Source organism: Clytia hemisphaerica, unplaced genomic scaffold (assembly GCF_902728285.1).
Source record: "Clytia hemisphaerica strain Z4C2 unplaced genomic scaffold, Clytia hemisphaerica genome assembly, whole genome shotgun sequence".
Taxonomy (NCBI): Eukaryota; Metazoa; Cnidaria; class Hydrozoa; order Leptothecata; family Clytiidae; genus Clytia; species Clytia hemisphaerica.
The window spans coordinates 285,911-313,899 of NW_027104506.1; the positions used below are offsets into that span (position 1 = coordinate 285,911).

At 34.8% G+C, this 27,989-nt stretch overlaps 2 protein-coding genes across 13 annotated transcripts in view; one reads left to right on the forward strand and one right to left on the reverse strand.

Annotated features, from left to right (window-relative positions):
- Positions 1 to 27,564, forward strand: part of LOC136821845 (ras and EF-hand domain-containing protein homolog) — a 61,944-nt gene extending 34,380 nt beyond the window's left edge. For 4 of the 12 annotated variants that reach the window (XM_067078071.1, XM_067078072.1, XM_067078069.1 and 1 more), the window contains 15 exons: positions 9,892 to 10,041; positions 10,558 to 10,744; positions 11,694 to 11,777; positions 12,408 to 12,647; positions 13,880 to 13,995; positions 14,459 to 14,642; positions 15,436 to 15,603; positions 16,726 to 16,877; positions 17,285 to 17,363; positions 20,563 to 21,453; positions 22,967 to 23,125; positions 24,390 to 24,750; positions 25,147 to 25,385; positions 25,701 to 25,852; positions 26,164 to 27,564. In XM_067078071.1, coding sequence (XP_066934172.1) covers positions 9,892 to 10,041; positions 10,558 to 10,744; positions 11,694 to 11,777; positions 12,408 to 12,647; positions 13,880 to 13,995; positions 14,459 to 14,642; positions 15,436 to 15,603; positions 16,726 to 16,877; positions 17,285 to 17,363; positions 20,563 to 21,453; positions 22,967 to 23,125; positions 24,390 to 24,750; positions 25,147 to 25,385; positions 25,701 to 25,852; positions 26,164 to 26,269 — 3,268 coding nt within the window. In that variant the 3' untranslated portion in view covers positions 26,270 to 27,564. Of the gene's footprint in view, positions 1 to 2,852; positions 4,118 to 9,021; positions 9,276 to 9,891; positions 10,042 to 10,557; positions 10,745 to 11,693; positions 11,778 to 12,407; positions 12,648 to 13,879; positions 13,996 to 14,458; positions 14,643 to 15,435; positions 15,604 to 16,725; positions 16,878 to 17,284; positions 17,364 to 20,562; positions 21,454 to 22,966; positions 23,126 to 24,389; positions 24,751 to 25,146; positions 25,386 to 25,700; positions 25,853 to 26,163 lie in introns of those variants that run through there. The other 8 variants (XM_067078068.1, XM_067078076.1, XM_067078074.1 and 5 more) reach the window with 8 other exon arrangements.
- Positions 1 to 27,989, reverse strand: part of LOC136821844 (uncharacterized) — a 386,618-nt gene that overhangs the window by 19,283 nt on the left and 339,346 nt on the right. The window lies entirely within an intron of this gene.

Consider the following 27,989-nt stretch of genomic DNA (forward strand, 5'->3'; position numbering starts at 1 on the left):
TTCAGGTCGTGCACCTTCTGGACTTGGAGTAACAGATAAAGATTGAATCTTCATTGTAACTTCAGCCAGAAGTTCATGCGTATCATCGACAAACTCTAAACTTTCCGTTGCATCCCTTTCTATGTCATCAGCCTCCATAAAATTCCAAACTTCCTCATCCAAAGTATTTAGTCGCTCAAGCTTACTGACAAGGTTATTTTGTAAACCAAGCAGTTTTACATGAGTAACATCTTTATTTAGCAGTTGGGCTTTAATCTTGGTAATGACAGAAGTAGTCATTGTACGAGCTGCTTTCCTCTGATTTATCCTTTTATCTAAATCAGATGTTTGAGACATGATCAAATTCAATAAACAAACTTCAAAAAAATATTTCAAACTTCAAATAAAGAAAGAGGGAAAAACCAAATCTTCCACTAATTCAATCACAAAAATTTAGGGCACGCGCCCTTCACAAAACTTCTTTTGTTCTCAAGTTCAACAAATAATTAATTCAATTAACGACGTGCGCCGCCGCTAAAGTCAAAAAAGAAAATCTATTGTTCAGTAATTCAACACAAAACTCAAACCAATCTAGGCACGCGTCTCAACATAAAGAGGGAAAAATCGCATAAATTATCGCGGCCAATCGAATTCTATTATTTTGCAATTCAAACAAAGCAAATTTCTCTTTTCTAGGCTCCTACTAGAAAAAACGTGCTCCAAAAACTCAAATCAAAATGAGAATAAGAGTGAATCTCTAAATCAGTTCAAAAAAATTCTGTCAAGAAAAAATATCGTCCAAAAATCAGTAAATATCCTTGCAATCAAGGAATTTCAGTACCTTTTAAGTCGTAAAAAATACTGTCAAGGGTTCGTCAGTCAAAATATCTTTAAAATCTTATGCCTAGAGCAAATATCAATCAAGAAAAATCAGAATTCCACACACAGAATCTGTCTCATTCAAAACATCAAATATCAAGAAAGTTCAAACAACATCAAGAGAAAAAATCAAGAATCAGTACGCTCGAGAAAGAGAGAAAAAGATTCAGTCTAAAAAGTTCTCAAAAATGCTTCAAAACAGTCAAAAAATCGTAAATTTCTCAAAATTTCAAAATAAGTTCAGTCAAATTCAGTTCTAGTCAAGTAGTTGTAACTTCAGACAGAGGAAAGGTTCATCTTACGTTTGAGGTTGAATATCTCTCGTACAATTATTGTTCATTTATGGATCTTGGATCTCCAAAACTTCAATTCTCCAAAATTCAGCAACAAACGTAAATTTCAGGAACTCAGCTCAGCTACTTGATCAATAATTTCTTCTCTCGTGTCCCTCATCGGGCGCCATGTAAAAAACCAATAAACTACTCAAGGTTAATGTTTCTTAAACAGTTCTTGCGGGTTCAAAAATATCTACATCTATATTCACTAAGGTCCACGAGAAGAAGGAACGTGCTATAAAATTTGCACTTCATAAATACTAGAAAACTTCTAAATTTATAATTTATGCAAATTATACAGATTATACTAATTTATGCAAACACGTCATAAAGTTCGTATTTTCAACACACCTTAAAACGATATCTAATCGGGGAGAATAATAGTTTTTGTGGTTTGATTTGGTCTCAAACCAGCTTAAAATAGTAACTCTTAAAAACGTATGACATGCCCCTCGGGGCCCATGTTTTTAGGAAAATTGACAAAAATACTCACAGTCTCAAAATCGCCAGACTAAAAAAATGCAGAGCCTGGAATTACTCAACGTCAAGCAATTAGGTGTCAAAGTATTAAAAATTGGGTATATAGCCTAAAATACTTCAAATTCACCCTATAAATAAGAACAGGATATGAGAACAATTTGAGACTCAAAGTGTCAAAAATATTACTATTAGAGAACAGCGAAGACAGCTAAACTTCATGAAAATTTACTCGAGAATTTACTGGTGCTTATAAAGGAAATGCATGCAACCAAACGGTGGTCTTTTGCTTTCCTTTTCTTCTCTGTGAGTTTATTAATAAGAGTACACAATGAGGACAATAGGACGTGTTCATGTATCAGCTGTGATACGTTTCAACTTATAAGAAATATCTTTCGGTCATTTTAATGTGAATTGATGTGTTCTTAACATGTTCTTAACATGTTCTCATTTTCACCATTTTGTGCATTTTCCTAAGAAGTTGATTGTTTTATAGTCCACAAAGCCTTAAAATGTTCTTAACTTGTTCTTAATATTTTGGCCATCGAAGCGTTATGTTCTTATATAGTTTGTTCATAAAATAAAAATTTGTATGTTTAAAGCTAGGGTTATGATTATTTAATGGTATGGCGGGTCTTGCCCGGGTCTCGCTCCCAAGATTTACCTAGAAATCTAAGCTAGTTTGATTCTGATGGTAGGTTGAGACTGAATAACTATTTTAAGGAAATGTAAAAAATCTTTAAAGCGCCGAAAACGCTATATTGCCATTAGCCGTGTGTACTAGTCTTGTGAATACGGGCTTAGACGTTCTTATAAATAAAAGTTACTCTCTTCATTTACTCTTTGAACATTTATCAATACAAAGAAAACAAAAGAATTGGTTTATCTCTCAACTGTGGCGAAATGAAGTTTTGTTTTTTCATTTCTCTCTCTTTTCCCCTCCTCCCCCCTTTGTGTCCCCTCACAGGTGTTGAATCTCTTTGATCTTTTCATTTTGAACCAATCAGAATGCGAGTTCAGATTGAATTTCAACCAATCAGATTACTTAGCGCGAATTATTTGAATTTTTATTAAATGTCTCTATCTATCGCTCGTGTTTATAAGTAAATCAAGTTCAAAATGTGGATTTTTTTCTGTGTGTGTAATTTTTTTTCACAGTTGGAAAGTGTTTTTGTGGATTACTGTGGTGTGTTACTTTTTTTGTGTTGGGGATTTTTCATGCTTTGACATTTTTTGAGTGTAATAGATGAGACGGAATTTTGTGAAAATACATGATGCAGAAATTTTTGGTCATGAAATCTACTTGTTGAAAAATTTCGTGGAGTGAATTTGGTATAAAAAAGAGAGAAAAACATTATTTGAAAGATTTGTTATAATTATCTTTTGATTAACTGTAAAGTGTGAAAGTTTTCAACTTTGAATTGAACGAACGGCTGGCTCAGCAAATTAGGCTAAAATCTCTTGAGATAATTATACAATATTTGAAAAGTAATTAAACCACGGTTTCAGAGAGCTGGTTCATAATTAAATAACACCTTTCTCGAAAATTATAACGGCGAAATCACGAAAATTGTGGAATTTCATATAATTGCAAATTTTACCATTGTTTGAAAACGAGATTTTTTAGTTTATCAAACTCATTTTGGATTTTGTACCGTAAGAGGCTGGCACGCGCGTTTTTTTTTTGGATTTTTGCAGATTTTTGATTCTATCGGTTTGAGCCTCGCTTTGGATTCAATACTTGGAATTAAAGAATTTACGCTGTTTGTTGGTTTATTAGATTGAGTGATTATTGTTTGCAAGATATTCGAAACTTTACTGAAACGGATTTTGGTTAAACCGTCCATAGAATTCACTTTGTTTTAAACGATCGCAAACTACTGAACCGAAAATACGATAACGACAATGTATAGCTATAACGGCGGTAACGACTTCATCAATATCACCGTATCCGTTCCTCGGTCAAACTCGTTTCACCGACAATCACCATCACAAACACAAGTCGTTCCCGACAACGAATATAACTCTGCCGACAATTCAGTCGACGAAGGAATCGTTCCTTCACCAACAAACCCACTCGAACGTGTCGAAACCGAAAGTTTTTACGATGATTTTTTCGGTTGCGTCAAAAAAACACCTGACGGCGCTCGATACCAAGGTTACGGTGATTTAAACAATAAAACTCAAAAATATCATATCTCAAGTACTGGGGAGCTTAAAAAACTAAAAGAAAGAGCTCTCAAGAATCACCACAATCTTACCAGATCTGGCATCAAAGGACGGCAATCTCCTCCTTGGAGGTTGATTATTGAGGAGGAAGATTTGATTACGTCATCACCAGTGTTGCCAAAACCTCAAGCTTCTAAGAATGTCTCCAAGAAACGTGATCAGGATGGTTTTTGGAGAATGTTGAAACGTGTTGGATGGAAAGATGGGATTCTACCTGGGTAAGGATCGAGTTTTAGGACTCCTAGATGGCACGCGGCGTTGTTTCAACGTTCATATAACGTTATAGTAATAGTATGCATATGCATAGTATGTAAGTTTGATGGATCAGGATATCTTAATGAATTCTCGGTGACTCAATTCTTGCTAAACTAGAAACAAATCTTTAGTCTTATTCTAAAACACCCGACTTCTTAGGAAACGGACAAAAGTGTTAAAAATAAGAACATTTTAAGAACATTTTTAGGCTAAAAACTCAAAAGATTAAGAACATCCGAAGACTTCAAAAAAATTGGATGTTCTTATATAAAAAAACGTGTACCATTTTAGCTTGAAGAACGCGCTTGACTTTGTTTAAATGATTATTGGTGATTCGATTCTTGCTAGACTAGAAACAAATCTTTAGTCTATCGCAACTAATCTTGAAACTTTGAAACGGCGAATCTTTCATTACTGACTCTCACGGCTCTCACGTGTGCATACACTTTCGTTTTCAATTCTATGATGCATTTGTTCACTCAAGAGGCCCCATGTGTTTCATGTTTGCTTATTAAAACAACTTTTCATTTATTCATCTGTGTAACAATATGGATGGAAAAGTCACAAATCGTTACTATCAGATGATATCATTTTCCTGTGAAAATCTCGCTTAAAACTTCTTTCAGAATGAGCAAATATTTAAAGTTTTTATTGACGGTCTGTGTCATAATTATACAAATTAAAGTATTTTTTGAAAATTACCTTAAAGTCAAATTAAGGTATTTTCTAGTCGTTTTACACGTTTTTTATAAGAACAAACTATATAAGAACATAAGGCTTTGATGACCAAAATACTAAGAACAAGTTAAGGACATTCTAAGGCTTTGTGAACTCAAAAACACTCTTTTTCTTAGGAAAATGGCCAAGAATACTCACAAAATGGTCAAAATAAGAACATACTAAAAATGTTTTTAGGCTTAGAACTCAAAAAGTTTGTTCTTATAAAAAAACGGTTTTAAGAAACTACAGTACATCGCATGTATAGTAAATTCTTGAGGTTTTTGTTGGTCACAGTATAAGCATTCTTTCACAATGGCAAAGAATCAAACCGCGTTTCGATTTCTGGAGCCAAAAGCAAAATCCTCATTTAAAATTTTTGAGATACTTCTAAAACCCCCGTGGGAATATCCTCATTCACGAGGTTTTGTTTTTATTCTCATCATCAAATCAGGGGGTTTATAAGCCAGATGTTTTCTGTATTCAAACACATAATCTTTGTATCATAATAGAGCCACCTGACTCTGGTTAAAATTGTTTTTAATTTTTCATGTTTTTGTCTTTTTACTTTTTTAACGCACTTTTTTTATAAGAACAATGTTTGAATATATGTTTTTTTTCCCTCACAAGATTTGGCGCAAAGTTTTTCGTGTTTTTTAATGGAAATCCTGTACAGTGAACTCTCGCTATTTCGAGCTTCTTTTATTCGAATCTTTCTCTAATCCGAAATAATTCTCAGTCCCCGTCAAGGCTAAAACCACGTAAAATACTATTCGAATATTCTCTAATTCGAAGGCAATTTTTGTTCCCTTGAAGATCGAATTAGAGAGAGTCAACTGTAAGTCTTAATTTCAAGGATAAATTTCGTCACAGTCGCTAAAGGATATCACTTTTGAAGCGATTCTCAAAGAAATTTTGAAAATGCAACATTTTTTATGATTTATGGAATGTTCTTACAGCCAGTACCTTACAAAAAAATCGAAAAAAACTCTCCGATGAAGAGAAAAAAGGGGAGGCGGCACGCGACTAAAATCAAAAACCAAATTATGCGCATACATAGTTTAAGCTCGATAATCAAGGAGTGTGGGTGACGTTTATTTTTCGGGTCTTTGAAATGGTCCTTCGTACAGTACACTTTTTTTAATATGAATAATAATGAGACTAAAAATTGCCAAAAATTAGAACAATTTAGAACAATGCTGAGTCTGGAATTACTTAATTTCAAGCAATTTAGAGGTCAAAGTAGTAAAAATTGGGTATAATTCTTAAGATACCTCAATTTTGCCCTATAAACAGGATACACGTTTTTTTGCTTATAAGAACGTCAAAAATTTTCGAAGCCTTCGGATGTTCTTAGTTTTTTTTTATTTGAAGCCTAAAAAATGTTCTTAAAATGTTCTTATTTTCAGCATTTTTTGAGCATTTTGATGTAATTTCTCAAGAAAATGCATGTTTTTAAGTCTCCAAAGCCTTGGAATGTTCTTAGAATGTTCTTAAATTTTTGGGCCTCGAAGCCTTATGTTCTTATATAGTTTTTTCTTATAAAAAAAACGTGTAAGAACAATTTGAGGCTCAAAGTGCCAAAAAAATAAGAACAGCCAATCCTCAGCAAAACTTTACTGGTTCTTACAAAAAAAGTGTATTATTTTACTGGCAAATTCACTTTCACTTAAAATTCTGACAAAATAACTTCCCTTTCAAAAATTTTCAAAGTTATAAGTACAGTTAATAACAAGTTAAGAACAAGGTTAAGAACATTATAAAGCTTCATTAAATTATAAATTCTGAAAGACACAACTTTTTAGGAAATGGCACAAAAATACTGGCAAAATGGTGAAACATTTTAAACTCAAAAAGTTAAGAATATTTGAATTCTTCAAACATTTTGGATGTTCTTATAAAAAAATGTGTAGTCGAGCTATAAACAAGTTCTGAATAATTGTTACTTAAAACTTTCAACTATCTTTTTGATAGATTTTTAAATACATGCTGAGTCTAAGATAGCGGGTTTTAAGAAACACACTGTTTAATTAAGTCCCTTTATGTAAAAGTTTCGAAATCTTAAACTTTATTTCAAGGTGATTTTTAGAATATTGGGAAATGTTGTATCTAAAAAAAGGACTAGCTGTTCTATTCAAAAAGAACTTTAAGTGTTAGATTAAAGTGTGATATGAGTTAAAAGTTTAGCTAACTTCACATCTCATTTTAAATCAAAGCCCATTGTGAATATATTTCTACAAGAGCTCTCAACTTTGCCATTAAGACTTTAGCATCGAGAATGGTAGAAAGTGTTCAAACAAGTTTTTAAAGTTTTTTAAGTGCAGGGTTTTAAGATATGGTTCGAGGCAGGAGAAGAAGGAGACTTTCGAATTTGTAAGTTCCACTAAGATGAAAGTTGAATTCTAAATTTATTCTTCTCTTCTAAGTGAACGTAAAAGTCAATGTATATCTGTGCTAAAACTTATAAGTGAACATAAAAAACACTTTTTCTTTGAAGGAGAGGACTGAGCTCTAGCTCGTTCCAAATTTTTGTAGCATTGGACGGGAAAGTTTTACTTTCGACACAGCAGTGTGTACGACGTTTCGACGGTTGTCTTTATCAAGTTTATTCTTCTCAAGACTACATGTTTTGTTATATAAGAACATAAGACTTCGATGGCCGAAATGTTAAGAACAAGTTAAGAACATTTTAAGGCTTTGTAGACTCGAAAGCACGCGATATTTAAGGAAATGGGTAAAAATGGTCGCAAAATGGAAAACATAAGAACATTTTTCGGCTTAAAACCCAAAAAGTTAAAAACATTCGAAGGCTTCAAAAGTTTTGGATGTTCTTATAAAAAAACGTGAGACATTCGAGTTATAGAGGTTCGAGTGAAAGAGACTATGCATACTGTATTGCATTTCACATTGGAGGATGTAGTGTGTATAGAGCTTTAACATTAATTTCTGAATGCAAAATTATGATTTTATAAGTTTGCTTCTTCACAATAGACCTTATCGGAGTTTTTGATTTTTCTAAAAAAGTGATGCATTGTGGGATTATTTCGAGAGTATTACAATAGAAATCTCTTGGGAATTCTTCGAGGGAATTTTATTGTAATACACTCGAAACAATCCCACAATGCATCGCTTTTTTAGAAAAATCAAAAACTCCGATAAGGTCTATTTTAATAAAATTCCATATTCTCATTTGCACAGTTGTTTCAAGTTATTTGTCTTATGAAGTACCTACATAACGTTTTCGTCCTTATTTCATCACGTAAATGAAACACTCTTAAGGCTCTTCTTACACTACAAGAGTCTTTTGAATTCAAGAGTGATTTGATTTCTCAGTTCACACAACGACTAAAAAAGTCTATCCCAACCTCGTCGCCGTACTTTATTTACGTTACTGATTGACGCCAGAGAATATAATATTATCTAGCGCTATCTATCAGTAAGCATAAAAAAATGATGATACGATAGTAATACTGATAATACGTAGGGAACGAGGTTGAGTCTATCCAACAACGTTCACGACGCCACGCTAGATGAACGTCAGTTTAACGTCATTAGATGAATGTTGATACGGCAGTGCCGTAGGAAGCATTTCCATATTGGGGGGGGGGCTGAAGTTTAGTGACGCCGGAGGGCCAACCATGGTTTGGCCCGAGGGGGGGAATTTTGAAAATTTGACAACAAAACTTTAATTGAAAATGGTCACATCACTAAAGATTTTCGTGTATGTATCCCAAGCCTTAATCATAAAAATGTAAGTGTGCATCGGGCCTTAATTCTTCTTTTATTCCAATATTTGTCATTCTTCAGTTTATGATATTAACACATTCTACCGAATCTCGTTTTTAAAGAAATTGATTTCTAATACGGTTGTGATATATATTTTTTCAAACCTTATCTCTTCATTGCTTATACATACTTGCTTGCGAAAAAAAGATTGTTAGACTCAGAGAAGAATTATTTTTCGTTCGATATTCGATTTATTGATTTGCATCAAAGAAGATTTTCTTTTGTATTTATTCTTGGTGGTGATTTGACATCTAATAAACTGTACTATATCCAAGTCTAGTTCATGTACCTCATCCGATGTTTCGAAACTTGACAACCCTTAGTTCTGGATATGTTAATCAATACATTTGATATTCGAACTTACATTCTGGCGTTTCATTTTGGTTTATTCATAAATTTGTAAAAGAACGATCAACTTGATTTTTAAATTGCATTTGGTCTCAAGAATCTTTTTTCAAAATGTGATTTTATGTAAACAATGTCACGAAAAACTTCGCTATCAACACGGCGTAAATTTAGTTCGAATGTCCGGAAACTATCTTCTAGTTCGAGTAGTGTTGGTGTTGTTGTCGATGGCGTGAGAAAGAAAATCTCAAATGCTCAGCTTTCTTTTCCAGGGTACAAAAGACACTCACTTTATCAAACTCCTATTATTCGAATCTCTCTATAATTCGAGCTAATTCCCAGTACCCGTCAAGGAGAAACCCTTTTAAAGTATTCACTGTAATTTGAATCTCTCTGTAATTCGAACAAATAAGATTTCCCATTCAATCTCGAAATAAAGAGAGCCTTATAAATGTTAAGTGATGACGACAACAAACTCTTTTTGAACATTACCACAGCTTTATCTATCTCAGTGCTCTAGTGTAACCAGCAGAGACAATTTTTCTTTCTGGTGTACATTAAAAACTCTAATCAACGTCCAGCTAATAAAAAACGGTCATCAAAAAGTTTTAAGGAGTCCTTAAATTTTAAACATGCGGTTTCTATTCCATCTCAATCAGGTTAAAAAAATTGCCAGATTACTGCACTATCCACGTAAAATATGGTGTATATGCTGAGTTTTATTCAATACTTAGATTTTTTCCCGTCTCTTATACAGCTAAATAACGGTCCATAATCAAAAGTTTTTAAGGGTTCTTAAAATTTTAAATACGCAGTACTATCTCAATCAGGTTTATATATGCTAGACATTCAAAACTCTAATCAAACTTTTTCTCCTTCTCTAATACAGGCAAGAATACTTGGACGATCTTTACGAAGTCGCTCGATCACGTGATGACCCACTACTCTTGGAATCATTAGAGAACTTCTTATCAGCCACTGTAGATAATTTACTTAAAAAACAAGCCGATAATGAAAGGTTGGATGCCGCCCTCAAACAGTAAGTCAACTTGAATTGGGCTTTTCCTTAAAAATTCTAATATGGGGTGTGTAGGATATAACATTTTTACATTTACCCCCTGGACTCGAATACGACATTCTGTAACTTTTTTGCCCAATTTCCACCACAGTGCAAGAATGAGACCCGAAATACTAGCAACTAAAATTTTCTTTGAAATTGGATTTTTTTTTGTCGAAAATTCCAGAAATTTGTGCAAATATTCCCCGATTTCGTCCAAGCGAATTTCGCAATTCCTGGGAAAAAAAGTAGATTTTGCTCTTCAACCAACCAAGAAACCCCCTCACAGCATAGCCTGAGCTGAGTTCTAAGCTCAAGATTGTCTTACACTCACCATTTTATGAGTATTTTGGTGCAATTTCCGAAAAAAAATGAGCGTTTCAAAGCCCGCAAAGCCTTATAAATGTTCTTAACTTGGTCTTAATTTTTTGGCTTTGAAGCCTTGTGTTCTTAGACAAAAGTGTATTTTACCTGCAAGCAATACTCTTCTTTTCGTAGCGCAAAAGATCAGAATACAGAGATCGCCGCACAGATCGAGGATGAGATGGAAGAACAGGTTGCCATTATGGAAGAAAAGATACGTCAAGAAGAAGAACAAAAGCTGACTCAGCAAAAACAAGAAGCGCATGCGCAATTACAAAAAGCCAACGATGAGTTGGGAGATATGGAACACAAAATTATAGCTGTAAGTTTTTTTGCTTTTATTAAGTTGACTCAATGAGTAAATGAGTCAATTTTGTAAAAAAGTCTTATGAATAACTTCCTCGTCCATCTTTTGTTTCGAGATACCTTATCGGCCAAAACTTAGTCGGCCCTAAGTGACTAAATTTTGGCTTGGTGACTAAAATTAGGGCCGACTAAAAATTTGGGCTGACTAAAATTTGGGCCGACTAAAAATTGGGCCGACTAAAAATTTAGCCAAAACTTATAGTTATTAGTCGGCCCTTACTGACTAAATTTTGACGATGTGACTAAAATTAAGGCCGACTAAGTTTTCCCCGATAATGTTTTAGTTGCACGAAATGTTTATAAAATTTTAGTTTGATAGCTAGTTTCGGAATAAGAAGGTATTCGTTCGATAATCACAAAACATTGATGATGTTATCGTCCGTTACAGTGATAGTAAAGGCGGGAAAATATGGCGGTATGCCGTTATGGCGGTATATGGGAAAGAATCGGTGGGAGAGTTTCGAAGAAAGACTGGCAACTCTACACCGACTGTAAACTCTTTTCGGCAAAAAAAACCGTTTGCGAATTTTCTTCGGCTTTGCTTGGGCGTTTTTCTTAGATAGTGATTCGTCTTAGACTATAACATAGTCTAATCAAAACATTGATTACAATAACATAAGTTTTACAGATTTTCAGCCGTTGCAGCATCGATCACGCTTTCAATCTGCAGGTCTTCGGCCGTTAACGTAGGTCTTCGGCCGCTGGAAAACCGCGATTTAAAGTTTTGAAGGTCTTCGGCCGTTGATGGAAAAAAATTTTGCTACAACGCATTCTATAAAACTTACAAAATCCCTTAAACCTGAGAGAATTGAGTCGCAAAAGCCTATTTCTCGTGTCATTGAAACTGAAAATATGTATTTGTAAGTAAGCACTTGAATAGAGTTTTTGTTTTTTTGTTTTTGTAGTTGGAAGAGAAATTGAACGAACAGAAGATCAAAGAAGCATCAATTCCCGATCATTTTATCGATAAAATACAACGTAAAGAACAGGTAAGATTGTATTTACTGTTAGACGGGGGTTTGGCTTTGCAATCTTCGAGTTCTTAATCACAACTTGTCGTAACCTCTATTTTTTGAATCTCTCTGTAATTTGAAGAAAATCTTTGGTCTCTTGAAGATCGAATTAGAGAGAGATTCAACTGTATCAATCTCGAAACTTTTTTTTTTGTTGATAGAAATAGCATGAGAAATAACTTAATATGGTTAAATAGCTTTTTTACTTGGCCGGTAGTAATAAACTAACAAACTCGACCGTCTGTCCTATACTACTACATTGGGCTATTCCAGAAAAAAAATGCACCCCCTATATTGATGAGGTCTTTTTTTTAAAAGGCGACCCCCTGGGTTTTCTTCCCATTTTTCAGGAGCCCCTTGGATTTTTTCTCCCATTGTCTTGGACCACCTTGGATTTTCGACCTCGTTATACTGACCACCCTGGATTTTCAATCCGATTTTACTAACCACCCTGGATTTTTTCATTCAAAAAACCAACCCTCGATTTTTTATTTTCCAGACCACCCTGGACGTCCCACCTCCTCAACATAGGGGTACAGACTATTTCTGGAATAGCCCATTTACAAGGTCGACTTACTTTCTTAATTCTATTTTCTATCCCTATAGGAAAATCAACAGCTACAAGCCAAACTTTTAGAATTTCACACCCAGATGTCGCTCATGCGGACAGAAGTGGCCGCGCTGAAATCTGAATACGACGAACAGAGTTCACGTCTCCACAATGAGAGAGGAACAGTATTGAGTTGTGTGAGAGAACAAGAAAATTTGACAAGACAACTTCAAATGTTACACGAAGCTAATAAGAGACTGCATGATACGAATGATGACCTCAGATCAGCACTCGATGTAAGAAGGTTTAGATTCTTTTTCCAGGGAGTGATTTGTCAAAATTATACACCACTAGAAAACCGAGTACTAGATTGTTGTTATCGTCAAACGAATCTGTGGTTATACCTTTTTAATCTGTCTCGATATACTTAGGCATACAAACATCTGCGAGCAGAAACTTTCGTGATTTTTGTGAATTTTGACCTTTGTCGCGGAGATTTGACAAGACAACTTCAAATGTTACACGAAGCTAATAAATAAGAGACTACATGATACGAATGATGACCTCAGATCTGCTCTTGATGTAAGAACACGTTTTTTTTATAAGAACAAACTATATAGGAATATAAGGCTTGAATGATCAAATTGTTAAGAACATTTTTAGGCTTTGCGGACTCAAAAAATTAAGATTCGATTCGACTAAGGTTTCAAAAATTTTGAATGTTCTTATAAAAGAATGTGTATATGTCATTCATATTATTTTGCTGAGGTTCCATCTGGACGTTGCAGTTTGTTCTAAAAGCTACTGACTCTTGTCTAAATTGTACATCACTAGAAAATATAGCACTAGGCTTTGAGAATCCTCAAATTCAAAAGAATTATCAAACTGTGATAGTACCTATCTTCGGTTTTTCCTAGGTCTGCTTTATTAACCTAAATCTACTAGCCCGTTCCTTCATCCATTCATTCATTCATTCATTCATTTAATCATTTGTGTCATCACAAGCGATTTGAAGTACAAATAAAACGGAGCGTTCTTGAGACGTTCCTGAACGTTCACGAACGTTCCATAGCGTTCCTAGAACGTTCCAGAACGTCCTCGATCGTTCTTAAACGTTCAGGGACGTTTCTGAACGTTTCTGAACGTTCCAGAACCTTCAGAGACGTTACAGAACGCTTGAGAACGTACTGGAACGCTCACGAACGATCTTTTGAGTCCAAAGGTTAATATTGACTCAATAAGAACGTTATGGAACGTATGAGAACGTTCGAGAACGTTATGGAACGTTCAGGAACGCTTCCGAACGTTTTAAGACATCCTTAAACTTGTAAATAAAAGTGAATGACCAGGAATGTTTAAGAACGTTCTCTAGCGTTCTTACAACGTTCCTAAAAGTTCAAGAACGTTCCATATCGTTCGTCTTGCTGGAACGTTCCATTTCATTCGTATTTAAATTTGCTTGTGATGACACATTTATTCATTCATTCATTCATTCATTCGTTCATTTATTCCTTCTTTGTATCTACAGGTCAAGCGAAGTAACAGCTTTATGAACGAGAGTTCCATTTCACCGTTGAAGCGTTCACAAAGTTTCGCTCATCAACAAAATCCACTTTTCAAACACGATCTACAAAGTTCATTCAGGTCAGTGTAGACTGAAGTCATTTTTAATCCATACAATACATAATATATGGAAATTTCTAGCGTCTAATGGTATTTTTGTCTCGATCCTCCGTCCGATATACAATACATAATATTGATGTTATACATAAAAATACAATAATCGTAACAGGGTAATATCAGTTTTTATCCCGCACCAGTAAGATTCTAGCGATTTCATTGGTCAACTTCTACTGTTTTTTATTATTATCTGATTTTTCGCAATGTCTGAATTAGACGTCTACCATACTATGTTTTGAGTGTTTTTTTTTCATATGGAAATTTTGTTTCTGAAATTAGACGTTTAGCATGGTAAAGTAACGTCAGTGGTTATTTGCTTCGATTAATTTGTAGATCAAAGTGTTTCCAGGATTTCCGTAGCCAATGAAATTCCTAACCTCGATTCTTAAAAAGCTTTTTTTTCAATTTATCATTACTTTATTTCCAGAAGTGATCCTGGGTACGCTCGTCATCATTCCACTTTAAACAACACCGACTTTAACGACACTGATGACGATTCACGTCAATCATTCTCACGTGACGATGATGTCATTGATGACCTCATTGACAACGATGACGTCATCAATCAACAATCATTAATGGCGGAGTTAATGTCAGCTGAAGACCAAGCAGTAAAGATCTTTGTTTTATTTTGCCGGATAAAAATTTCATCGAAAGCTATTGCTTCTATCAAAACACCTGGGATCAATGTTTTAAAAGAAGACATTTTTTTTAGGAGTTTGGTTTGGTGGATGGCTATAAAAATTGATTTGGCGGAAATTTAGTTTATTGTTTGAAGGATTTTTCTTGGCCAAAAATTGTTATTGAATAATAAGCAAAAAGCGCATATTTGACATTTAACATAAATTAAATTGGGTGGAAATTAAATTTGGCGAATCAAATTAATGCTGACCGAATACAATATCTTTCAGTTTCTTTTTTCGACCATCCTGCCATCCAGCTTGAACTTCCACCACGCAAATGGACGATTTTATTCGGAATTCTTATATTTTCAACACTAAACTCTTCTTTCCGTCGGAGTTCCAGGAGAATAAAATGACTACGTTCTCTTCGATAGATAGCCTCTCATTGGAGACTGTTCCTCTAACGTTTCCAGACCATCTAAAAAGAGCGACAAATAACTATTAAAAAGCGACAAAAAGAACGACAAACTGTAACCCTAACCCTAACTAGCAAAGAACGACATATTTCGCCGTCCACAATCCCGACTGAAAGTGACTGTACTACCCAGATACACTCCTTTTTGTTTATCACGGGAATTAACTGCATGTGGTTTAAAAGAACAATAAATTACACATGTGTATAAGTCTCTATTTGGGTGAACTGGAAACATGATGGACGATTTTATTCGAAATTTGAATGTTTTTCAACACTAAACTCTTCTTTTCTTTCCTTTCCTTATAGTTTGACCATCCACCACGCCGGCGAACAGGATCAGCCTTAAGCAACCTCAGTGGTAGCAACTTGAGTAATATCAGTGAACGAGAACAGTTTGCACAGCAGTTGGAAATGTTGGCTGAAACGAATCGAAGACTTGGTGAATCGAACGACGATTTGAGAAACGCTCTTTCTGTAAGTTAAATCATAGAATTATAAAAGCCCGAAGAGCTAGATGTCAGGTTTCGACTGAAAAGTTTGCCGTGGTTAATAAATTCTACCTAGGTCACGTGAAATTACAATAGAATTTCAGCGCTTAACCAATCAGAAGCTTCGCGGGTTTTCGAAAACAGTAGCAGCAATATTTTTTTGCGATATTCTATTTTTTTTTTGCTTGAAAGAGCTTAGCACGGCATCTAGCCCAACAAATTCAGTAAGTCGAATACCTTACATATTTTTTCTATAAGGCTAACGTTTATAAGCATACTCAGTTTTTTGGATCTAAACAATGGCTCTATTGTTTAAGGGCTCTATTGTTTAAGGACAATAGAATGCTAAGCATAATGGTAGACGATTGCTTATTAAATAAAAAAGATGTATTGTACGAAAATAAGAAGGTGTGTAATATACACTATTACTGTAATATACTATTCAACAGGGGGGGGGCGGTCGGTTGTAAAATCTCAGACATATATGAGTAGTAAAAGGATTTTTATGAATTTTTACATACCACCACCCAGACTCTTGGAAGAGGTATTTTACTACCCTGGTAGTAAAAGTTTTTGGGACAATTTGTCATAGAGACCACCTATTTTTTGGTTGCTTTTCGGACTGATTTTACAAAAAAACTAAAAAATGATTATTTCTGTGACACATTTTTCACTAGTACAAAAATTAATGTTTTGCCCTTAGAATTAAAGTCTTTTTTATACTGACAAAAAATTTTGAGAATTTTTTGTTTGCAGCAAACAACTTTCCAACAGAATTTTTTTTTTAAATTATAAAAATTTTCAGATTTTTTCAGAAAAAAATTAAAATTAAAAGAATTACAAAAATAGCCAAAATTTGCTAATTTTACCAGTTTTAACTACCCAGGTAGTAAAATTTTTTCAACATTTAACACATAGATACCACCCATTTTAGGAGTAAAATCTAAGGAGTAAAATCTTTTTTCGATTTTTCGTCACACCACCACCGTAGTAAACGTCATTATGTCTGAGATTTTACTACCCACCCCCCCCCTTGTATTCAACTATATTATCCAATGTTTGCTTACAGTGTAGCCTGTGTAAACAATTTGTCATCTATTTTTTTCAGCTTTTGACAGATCACGTGCGTTCTCAGTCCGTCTCTGAAAGGTCGGAAGGTCCTTTAAGCCGCCGTGATGGGTCCGAAAGATCAGACATTTTGACGTCACGAAGAGAGTCACCACCTGGTTGTTATTCAACGCCCTCAACGCCCCTGAAAAGGTAATTTTCCGAAGCTCCTTTTCAATGTAATATCAAAATGTGAACAAAATGAGTCAAACGGAGGAATTCTGTAATATAAAGGAGTGGTCCGAGGGCTGATGTCGTTCATAAAGTGTGTCTTGAATTTTATGTTCACTTCTATATAAGTATGTATAAATAAATCAATTAACCAAGAGTGCTCAATGGTTGCATGCATAACACAACCAGGGTGAAATCATACGATTTTTAAGAAAAAGTAGACAAGAATCAATTTAGTACTGTTCACTTTTATATAAATTATTTCAATAGTCATTTGGTCGTTTGGTCATTTGGTCAGTTTTTCATGTGAATACAACAAAATGACAACAAATTATTCCTTATCCGGATTTTAATGTTGGATTTAACTTTTTCTTTCTTTTTTTTTGTAGTGAATACACTGAGCGACCACGTCCAAACAGTACCAGTTCACCAAGAAAAGTTATCTTAACAAAGAGTGGGTATCATTCGGTAAGATAAACAATTCTCTTGTATTTCTTTATTTCTTGGAAATTTGTATTTCTTTTGTAGTTATATACTATTTATTGGGCCTTTCCTATTTATACTGATCATCTGAAAGGGAAAACATATTCGGGGAAATCTTTGTCACTTTTGTGAAGATATTTGTCAAAACTCCCTTAGACTGGAGTCGTTTATAATGCATGTAATACAGTAGTATAGCCGTTATATGATAATACGATTATTGTTCCCTCCATTACTTTTTGGTTTATTTCTACTATGTCTGAATTAGTTGTCTAGCTTGCTAGACTAGAACTCCCTTGAGTAGTTGAACAGTAAGGTTATTTGTCGGCTAGGAAAACCTCGCCAATTGCTTAAAAATTTCATCATTTTACCCCGACTAATTCTTTCCTTTCAGGTAATTCTAAATTGTACACTTAGTTTATAAACGGCTTTTTGCGTTTTCGCACTCATGCTAAGCAAAGGTCAATTATTTCGCTACACTTCAGTCAGACAGGTATTTTTATGAAAAGTTTTAGCAATAGAAAGTTTATTAAAATGACAATGTTTTGAATATAAATTTAATACATTTTAATGCGCCTGCACATACCTTAAGCGTTTATATACAGTTTGCATTTTTGAAAAGTCTGCTTTTAAAGTTTTTGCGGAACGATACAGTAGCGCAATATTTGTGTAGGAGAGCATATTTTTATGACACGGTAATTATCTTTTTCTATTATGAATAGATAATTACTGTGTCATAAAAATATGCTCTCCTACACAAATTTTGCGCCCCTCTTGTCTACGCTACTGTGATAGTATTGTCTTTGAAACAGAGATTCATACCTTAAACGTTTAGACACAGTTTGCATTTTTGAAAAGTCTGCTTTTAAAGTTTTTAACATAATGACAGTATTGTCTTTGAAACAGAGGTATTATTTAGATTTTTGTGACAAAAGTTAATCCGTCGAAGAAAGACATTTGTTGCAATATTTTTGTCTTGCAGTCAGTGGTATTACTTGCATTCGTGGCTTTTCTTTTCTCTTGTTCACCGCTCGCGTCGGAGCAAGAAGCTTTGGAGTTTTAAAAAAGCGCTGATAGGAATCATTGTGCATTACAGGGCGGACGGAACTGTATTTTATGTTTTAGTGTTGTTTTTTGGTATTGGTAAAACTTGAGGTCTTCGTTTTACGTCTAGCTCCTTTTGTTAACTTAAACGTGGAATATTATATTGACTTTATTGATCGATTGAATTTGGAAGTTTTGTAGAAATTAGCTTGGCTATCGTTTTAACTAATTTTTGGTTAGTTTTTTGGACTACTAATTTCTACCGCTATCATGGTTGAAAATAAAGATAATGACGTAAGGCTTATTTTTCTTTTCGTGAGAAAATCTTTTAAATCAATGTAGTTTTAGTACTCTGGAGAAGAGTGTAATAGGAAGAGATCATTTTCGACAGCCTTGTGTCATAGACCCGATGGGACCCCTGCAACGTTGGAAGATTTGGCCAAAATTTCGTCCCCGGTTGGAAAACCGAGCCCAACTGGGAAATTAACTTTGTTCTCTACCCCCACTGGGTTTTCGACCTAGAAGCAATAGAATTCTACCCCCCATTGGGATTTATATATAAATTCTTAACTCCACAGCGGGATGACGTTCCACCGGGGCTGTGAGACAGGGGTGTTTAATGGGTTTATGATATCAGGTAACGACGGCGATGGACTTTAAAGGACGTTGTGAACGTTAGATTAACGTTTAAACAATGTTGTGTGCCAGCTGGGGTACATTCACCAGGGCCTTTTCTGGTGTATCCCTGATGAGGTTGTGTGGGTGGCGTGACCCATTATCAATGAGATAATGAGCCTAATAGTTAATGGCTTGTAAATAACGAGAAATTTTTAATACAATTTAATAATTGTTCAATTATTCTAAGCAATTTTGTCGTGTACAGTTGAGTCTCAGTGCAATTATGAAGGAATGAAGGAATCCTTTTTTTCGAACATGTATGAAAGCTTGAAAACAAGTGGTATTTCTGTCACACACATGTGTAGAGAAAGAGATCAATTTTAAAGAATAAAATATTTTAATAAAACAGCATTTTAAAGCATATAGATCGAACTCATGTGAAATTTTTAACACCGGAATTAAATTTTTGTAGTCGAATATTGTTTTTTCGGCGGGTGTTTACAGTCGTCAATATAAGCCTTAAACGAGTTATTATAAACCATACCGAGTTAGTAACTCGTTTTAAGGATAATTAATTATTCGGAACAATCCGATATAACTCGACATGAGAACATTCGCGAGTGGACCTTCTCACCCGGTTGTCGAGAAAAGAATGCAAATACAATTCGACTTGAATTTGAATGAAATCGGTGCAAAGACATTTGTTCATGAGCAAATTCACAGATCTTCAATGTTGATTCATATTAAAAAAAGACAGGTAAAATACTGAGATTGCTCTTTCAAATTTGAAGAAAAAATTACAGAAAATTCAAAGAAATATTTTGGAATGTAACGGGTTAACTTACAAGATGAGAATTTTCTTGGAAGCTTTGGTAGTCTGACAGGTAAAATAGTGAGATTGCTCTTTCAAATTTTGAGAAAAAACCTACAAATTCAATGTAATATTTTGGTGTTTAGCAGGTGTTAATGTATTTATAAAATGAGAGTTCTCATGGAAGCTTAGACAGTCTGACAGGTAAAATAGTGAGATCTCCTCTCAATGAAATCCTCAATGAAATATTTTGCTAGGTAACAGGGGCTAAAAGAGCCTGGTTAAATCTCTTCAGCGATTTGATGTAACTATTTGATTATTTAATTGTTGTTAATATAATTTGTTTAATGTACAGAAAAGTTAGCAGAAAGGGAGTTTTGATTTTTCACTTAACCCAGGTCATACAAGTTTCTGTGACTTGCAAAATGACCTGAGTTTGAATCTCCAATCTTGAAGAAAAAGAGAAAAATGTGACCTCCAAATTCTTGCATCAGAACAAAGCCGACTATTACTTATTTCCACAAAAGCAGATTTTAAGTCTTACGTCTGAATAGAGCTTTAAAGAAGATTAAAAGTTTACTTTTAGAAGATATTTTAAACCTTGTAAATAACATTTTATCTAACTAAACTTTTGTTATATAACAATGCAAGCAAATCAACAAACAATTAAATCTAACTTCTTAAACCTTAAATTTAAATTTAAAACATTTTTAGCAAAGTGACACATCGACTGCTGAAGACACAACAACAAACGTGGTTTCAAACGATGACCAAACACTCGCTCAAACAAAGGAAACATCAAGCTTTTGTACCACTTGCGATGGTGATACAAAATCAGGCCTCACGAACTGCCCAACCTGTGGTGAGGGTGACGCGCCCGAAGATACCGCCCATATTTTAGAAAACGTTTCATGGGATGAAACCCCGCCCTTTTCTTTACGCCCAGATACGCCCATAAGTGGGCGCGATCGTAAAAACTCCGTCCTGAGCAACCAAAGTAACCAAAGTCCGTCAACATCTAAAATACCAACACCAAGATCTATGAACAGCCCACGATTCCGAAGTGGCACCTTAAAGTCATCGCCCAGAACCCCTTTAAGATCTGGCCGTAGTAGTTTACAGAACTCTCCTAGAGTCGAAGACCCTTTGAAACCATTTGGAAGTGGTAGTTCAAAGTCATCGCCCAGAACACCTCTAAGATCTGGCCGCAGTAGTTTAAAGAACTCTCCCAGAATCGAAGATCCTATAAGAGCTATACGTGAAAACAACCTCGAAAGTGGTTTGAGACCATTACTTCAAGAAGAAGACCTTATAGAACCGTCAGAAATTGCTTTAGACGAAAGTTCTGCACCTGAAACCACCACGGATGATTTTTTCCGGAAACTTGAAGATATCCCACCAAGTGTTTGCGAAACTTGTGATCAAACAATACAAGTCGATTTTACCGGTACCGAACAATGCCAATGCACGTTGAATGAGCGAGACAGGTTATTAGATACTTTGCTTACTGATTCAGACTCGGATGATAGTTATACTGAACAAGAAACAAGTCATTTGGGAATTAGACATCGAGTCCAAAAACCACCTCTCTCTTCTGATAATCAGGTACTAATTAAAATACGTCATTTTAAACATTAAACATTTTAAAGTTTTCTAAACAAACTTATAAATGGCAAGAGAGGTTTCTTTCTTTCTTGTTTTTTTTTTACAAAATCTGATTCCTCACAACGACGACAGAGTATGTAGAGATCGCACTCCTAGAAGAAACCGAGTTCCCAAAACATACAAGACCTTTTTACAGCTTCGATTCCTTAAACTAATCAAAAGAATTTAAACTCTCTTAACATAGACAACATAAGTTCCTTAATGAGTTTCGATGATGCTCTCTATTCAACTCGAACAAGTTTTTAGGTCCCTTCTGTTAACAATGTCTTGTACTCTATGTACTCCATAACTCGAATTTCCTTAATTCGAACAAATTTGCATTTCCCATACGCATTCGAGTTTTAGAGACTCAGCTGTATTAAAACTTAACATTAAAACACTCGCTTGCAATGTACCGGGTGCGCCACAAAAAAGTTTCTCTCTTTAAAACTAATTTTCTCGAAATCTAAAAGTTTTAAAAGAACCATTCCTATTTCATTGCAAAGAAGAAAGATAAACTTAAATTTTGATGGGTCATTTATTAGATTCGATTCATTAGATCAAAAGTTATGCTCAATTGAATAAAAAAGTTACTTTTGGAAAATGCTCAAAAACGTTAAAAATCGACCTATCAAATTAAACAGAAGCATAATTACATGATATATCAGTATTTTCGTTTCATTCATTAAAAATGATAATTAGCTGTCTAAATGACCTTTTGTTATTTAAAGGAAGGTTTAATTTCAATGAAAGGAAGAAAATTTGTCAAAAAAGGCCAGATAATCTGGTAAAATTCATAAAAATACATCAAATATGGGTTTCGAGGTAGATCCAGCCTTACATAGACTTTATCCAGACTAGAACCAAAAATCTGAGGAAAATTTCAGTAAAACTAAATCAAATTGATTTTGATGACGATTTTAAACCCTTTCGGCCCTTCAATTTCAAAATTTATGTGTTATGTTACTGAAAAATGCTCTTAATCGTGTAAAGGCTATTGCAATTGCCAAATTTAGAGTAAAAATTTGATAGGTCGATTTTTAACGTTTTCGAGCTCTTTCTGAAAGTAACTTTTTTATTCAATTGAGTATAATTTTTGATCTAATGAATCGAATTTAATAAATGACCCATCAAAATTTAAGTTTTTCTTTCTTCTTTCAACTGACATAGGTGTGGTTCTTTTAAAAATTTTAGATTTCGAGAAAATTAGTTTCAAAGAGAGAAACTTTTTTGTGGCGCACCCGGTATTATAATCTATAACTCGAACAAATTCTGTTAACAATGCCTTATAAACTTTACTCCGTCGCTCGAAATCTCCTTAATTCGAACTTCCTCGTACGTGTTCGAGTTATGGAGACTCCACTGTTTTAAAGCGTAATATTAAAACACTATCCTTATAGTGGACATTTATAACAATTTATACTTTAAACGTTTTAAACATTCTTAAAACCTTTTCTTTAACGACAACTTTAAGTACGACGACACAACAAACGACTTTACTACAGACCCGACAGCGACACAAAATATGACAGAAGACATGTCGAAATCGTCGGCTTTTGGATATCCGTATGACCGACAGAAACCGTCACCGGTGTCCAAACGATTAAGGCTTCTTCATAACCTGGAAAGCGAGGTACGGTTACAGATTCTGAAGGCATTCGTAAAAGAATATCTTAAATATTTGGTATACGTATTCGAAGCAACTATTTTGCCAGAATTTTACCTTTAAAAATGGATTAGGATAAAAACACGCGTATTTTCTATGCAGTATTGCTGAATATTAAACCGAAATTGTTAAACTATAAACTCCTTAAATCCATTAAAACTTAGAAAAAAATCTAATTTCTAAAACTGTCGGTTTTGGCACCGTATTTGGCATATTTTCTTTTATCTTAACCGATAATCTCTTAAGACTGAGATCGACGGTTTATAGACAGATAACTCTATTTCAAGTCTCAGTTTTATGATTATTTTCGTTATCGCATCAGTTGGGTCATATTCTCTCTTTGGTCATGCATCTCGCGGTAATATATATCTCTAACCTTTATAGTCCTGAGCTAAGTTTTAAGCTTTGATCGAGGTTTTTTTGGAAATGATACCCACAAAAACGTCATTGCAGCGTATTCATGATATGCACCACTGCAATGACTTCACGAAATTATGCAACTTTTCTGTCTTTTTTCCCCACCCAATACGTCAATTTTTCTACTGTTTAAGTGACGTATTGGGTGGAAAATCTTAAAAGCTCTCACAAGACTCTCCAGTGGTGCATATCATGAATACGAGTAACAATACCTGAAAAAATAACAAGGCTCTATCAAAAGTATTTCACGAAAAGTAGATCTAGTTACATTTATACCAACATTCAAATCAACTCCGATCAAAAGAATCTTGCTTGACCGGGATTATGAAATTACCTCCAGGGTCTATATGAAGCTGTCAGCTCATCGGTTAATAGTGATATTCCAGCACGCGTCACTTGAGCTATACTATGCTAACAGATTCAGTGAGGGACCACTTCCAGTAGGTCAAAGACATTTGAAGTCTTACCTAAAGTACTGATTTGACATGGATATCAATTAAAGAGCCATTCGACTGCACGACTTACTAACTGCGAAAATGTGAAAAAAAAGTTAAACAATATCATTATTGTATTGGGGTTTTTCATGTTTTCTTAAATTCCGCCCTTCTGGAAGCAAACGTTCGAATCTGTAGAGGCAATACCTTACGGAAATCGAACTTTTGCTTCCATAATGGCGGGATTGACCATTTATGCTACCCGTACCAATGGCAATCACCAGTTTATCCTCACCATTTATGCCAGGAATGATAATCACCAATTTAGCCTTCTAGTGTTTTCCTTATAATTTAACAATCGTTTTCATCTTTCTTTTTAGATGAGCATGCTTTCAACTTCTGAAATTTCCGAAGACGAGTTGGAGAACAGTGACAACGATTCCGTTGATGACGAAGAACTCATCCGATTGGTCGATCAAGCAGCCAATGAGGAAACAGGATCAATCACAGATGAACCAATCACAGTCGAGGAAAAAATCTTGGATGTCGAAACCGTACCACGTGGTCCAGGAGTTGGCGCAGATACATCCAGTGAATCGGGAGCGAGTGTTGGAGATGTATCGAGTGAACCCGATGAGATGTTTAAACTTGTTTTGGCGGGAAATGCGGCCGTTGGAAAATCAAGTTTCATTCTGAGACTTTGCAAGAATAAATTTTATTCAGCTCTGAACGCAACGTTAGGTAAATATGGAATTTTTTAAATTTATTTCATCTTCTGTTCAATGTCCTAGGTATTTGTTGGGACCATTGGGTTTTTGCATCAAGATTTCGGAAGTGAATTGAAAAATCGATGTCAATAACTAAATACTATTATGAAAGTTACATAAACGTCGATCTCAGATTTTGTGCTTGTTGGGAAGGTGTACTAAGGGACTCTATGTTGCAACTTGAAAACTTGAGCCTTGAAACAATACGTAAGCCCAGGAAAATTTCCTGAAGGTTTTGGATAAAATTTTACGTACATGTCAAAAAAGCTTAATAATTTCTTGAAAGTATATTGAGACTTTACTTTCAGATTCGTAAAAGCTAGTAGCAACACTAGGGGCCAATTTTCAAACATTTCTACTTTTTTTGCAGGCGTCGACTTCCAAATGAAACGCATGATTGTCGATAAAAAGAAAATCGCTTTACAATGCTGGGACACGGCTGGACAGGAGAGGTTTCGGAGTATTGCCAAAAGCTACTTCCGACGTGTAGATGGGGTCGTACTGTTGTATGACGTCACATGTGAGAATTCGTTCCTGGATGTCAGAGAATGGATAGAATCGATTGAGAGCTCGTCTGATAACGTACCGGTCATCTTGTGTGGGAATAAAGTAGGTCTTGATTCTAAATTACCACGAAAATACTCTATTCCATGGTTCCCAATTTCATAAGTTCAGGAACTTAATAATTTAGCAATGAGTTGGAAAGGAAAGTTTTAACTCTGACCTTAGGATCTCAGGATTTAAAAGCTCAAATCTGCCCCAATAAGGCTTGGAATATAGCCTAGAAGCTATCGAACCCCTCCAAAATCGAAATATTCAATGAAATAACGTTAAATTTTGAAAAACGTTAAAATACACTAAAATCTCAATATTCGACCATGATTGTAGCCATTGATTCAATATTTCCTCCCTATTATTCATTAGGTCGACTTGCGTCCTGATGCTGAGCGAATTGGTATGCCAGTGATTAGCCGAGACCAGGGCCAACAGCTTGCCAAAGACGTTGGTGCGTTATTCATTGAAACTTCAGCTAAAGAGGGAACCAATATTCATCGAGCTTGCAAGGATCTCATAAGGTAAGGTTGCCTGAAGATTGTCACCAAAGTGGTATGAAAAATAAAAAAGTGTATTTTCTTCCTGACTGACATAAGTTAATTTAGAATTTCTGTATATTTGTACTTGAAAAATGGTCCCACTTTCACTAAATTCTCCAAGATGATAGCTCATATACTATGTAAAAAGGAATTTTCGATTCAGGCACATGGCTCCTATGTAATCTAAGGAACTTAAAAGAATAATTGACAGATTATTGCAACGATTTCATCACATTATTTTGCACATTTCCGACTTCACATATCCTAAATCTTTTAACTCCTTTTTTTCGCAGGATGATGCAGCGTAATGAGAATCCGAAACCTCACCCGAACGGAACAGTTCAACTCGATCCTGAATCCGAAAAACCAAAAAAAGCTGGTTGTTGTGGCAAAAGTTGAAAAGTCTTTTGATGAAAGTTTCCATCATTATGGATGCGATCAACAGATTGCGTAGAGAAAAAGGAGAATGATTCGCCGATCCCAGGGCCATTCCGATTTGATGACTGATTCGTATGGTTCGAATGGATATGGTCAGGTCAACTTCGGTACTAGTCCAACGTTTACGAAGAAAACGTCTGGAAATTCCCTATGACGAGAACTCGTCAACGTACACCCTGGAATGCACGAGTGTGTCGCCCTGGAAGATTTGAGCTTTAAAGTTAAAAACCATCTCACTTAACTGACATTACCATCTTCGCCTAGCCCTGTCCATCCACAGACCAGGACGAAGATATTCGGTTACAATCAACTAAATGGACGCAAGACTCAAGACTCAAGAATCAAAACACAAGACTCAAGATCCAAGACTCAAGATTCAAGACACAATAGATTTTAAATTTAAAGACAATTTTTAGAGTGGTAAAATCTTAAGTATTTATATTAACAGCAGAAAATGAATGATTTTGGGGAATTTTATTTATGTTAAGTAATAAAACCCATTAAATTAGGATGTATTCCCAAAAGCTGACAGTATTAGGGTTTGGTTTAATTTGTCAGACATTTTACAGACATTTTACAGGTGTGATAGACCCTCGACATATCTATCAATACGTTAAGTTCCTTAAAAAGCTTGCAGGGGGGAGGGGAATGATTTTGAGAGACTTCTAAAGTTACTAATGGATTTCTAAATAGAAAATCCTACAATATGGCCCAACTAATCTAGTTTTCTAAACCTCTTCCAGTCAGCTAGTACAAAATTTTAAAGCAACGTTAAATGGATGTTGAAACTACGCAGTGTCGTAGCTACCGGGGGGCTAGAGGGTGCTTATCCCCCCCCCAATAATTCTCTTAATGAAATGGAGTATTTTACCTTTAAATTTTGCCTTTATTCGAATTATTTTAGTTTTTTGAGTGTGTTCTTGGCCAATTTAGAGCTCTAGATTTCAAAATTTCCCCCATCATGCCAAACCATGGTTGGCCCTCACGGTGTCACTGAACTTATGCCCCTTCCCCCAATATCAATATGCCTCCTACGGCACTGCTACGTTGTAAGTCAGCTGGGTTTTGTGCATTCATTATCATACATCGAGAAAATCTTTTCTTTTCTTTTCTTATTTTGTTTTGTTTTTCATCTATTTTTGTTTTCTTCATGTAAATAGTTTATTTGTCATATCAAGATTTGAAAAAATTAAAAACTATTATTGTACAAAGATTCATATATTTAAAAATAGTTTCAGAATATAAACTATGAAAAATAACTAATTGTAATTTTTACGTTTATGAGCTCATAGTACTATGATGAGCTACACTTTTTTTTAAGTACAACGAGGCTCAAAGTAATCACCAAAACAAGATCAATTTAAAGATTTTATTTTTACATAAGTGTTCCCGTTTCATATCAGACACATATTTCATATCATCCTGCTTTTCCTAAAATAAAACACTTTCTCAACGGCCCTGTTGGATTTTTTCAGCCAGTGGGTATAAAAATAGCACGGGCTGGGATAGATATTTCCATTTAAACCTGATACACGTTTTTTATAAGAACATCCAAAATTTTGAAGCCTTCGGTTGTTCTTAGCTTTTTGAGTTTGAAGCCTAAAAATGTTCTTAACATGTTCATATTTTGACCATTTCGTGAATATTTTTGACCATTTTCCTAAGAAAAAGGGTGTTTTGA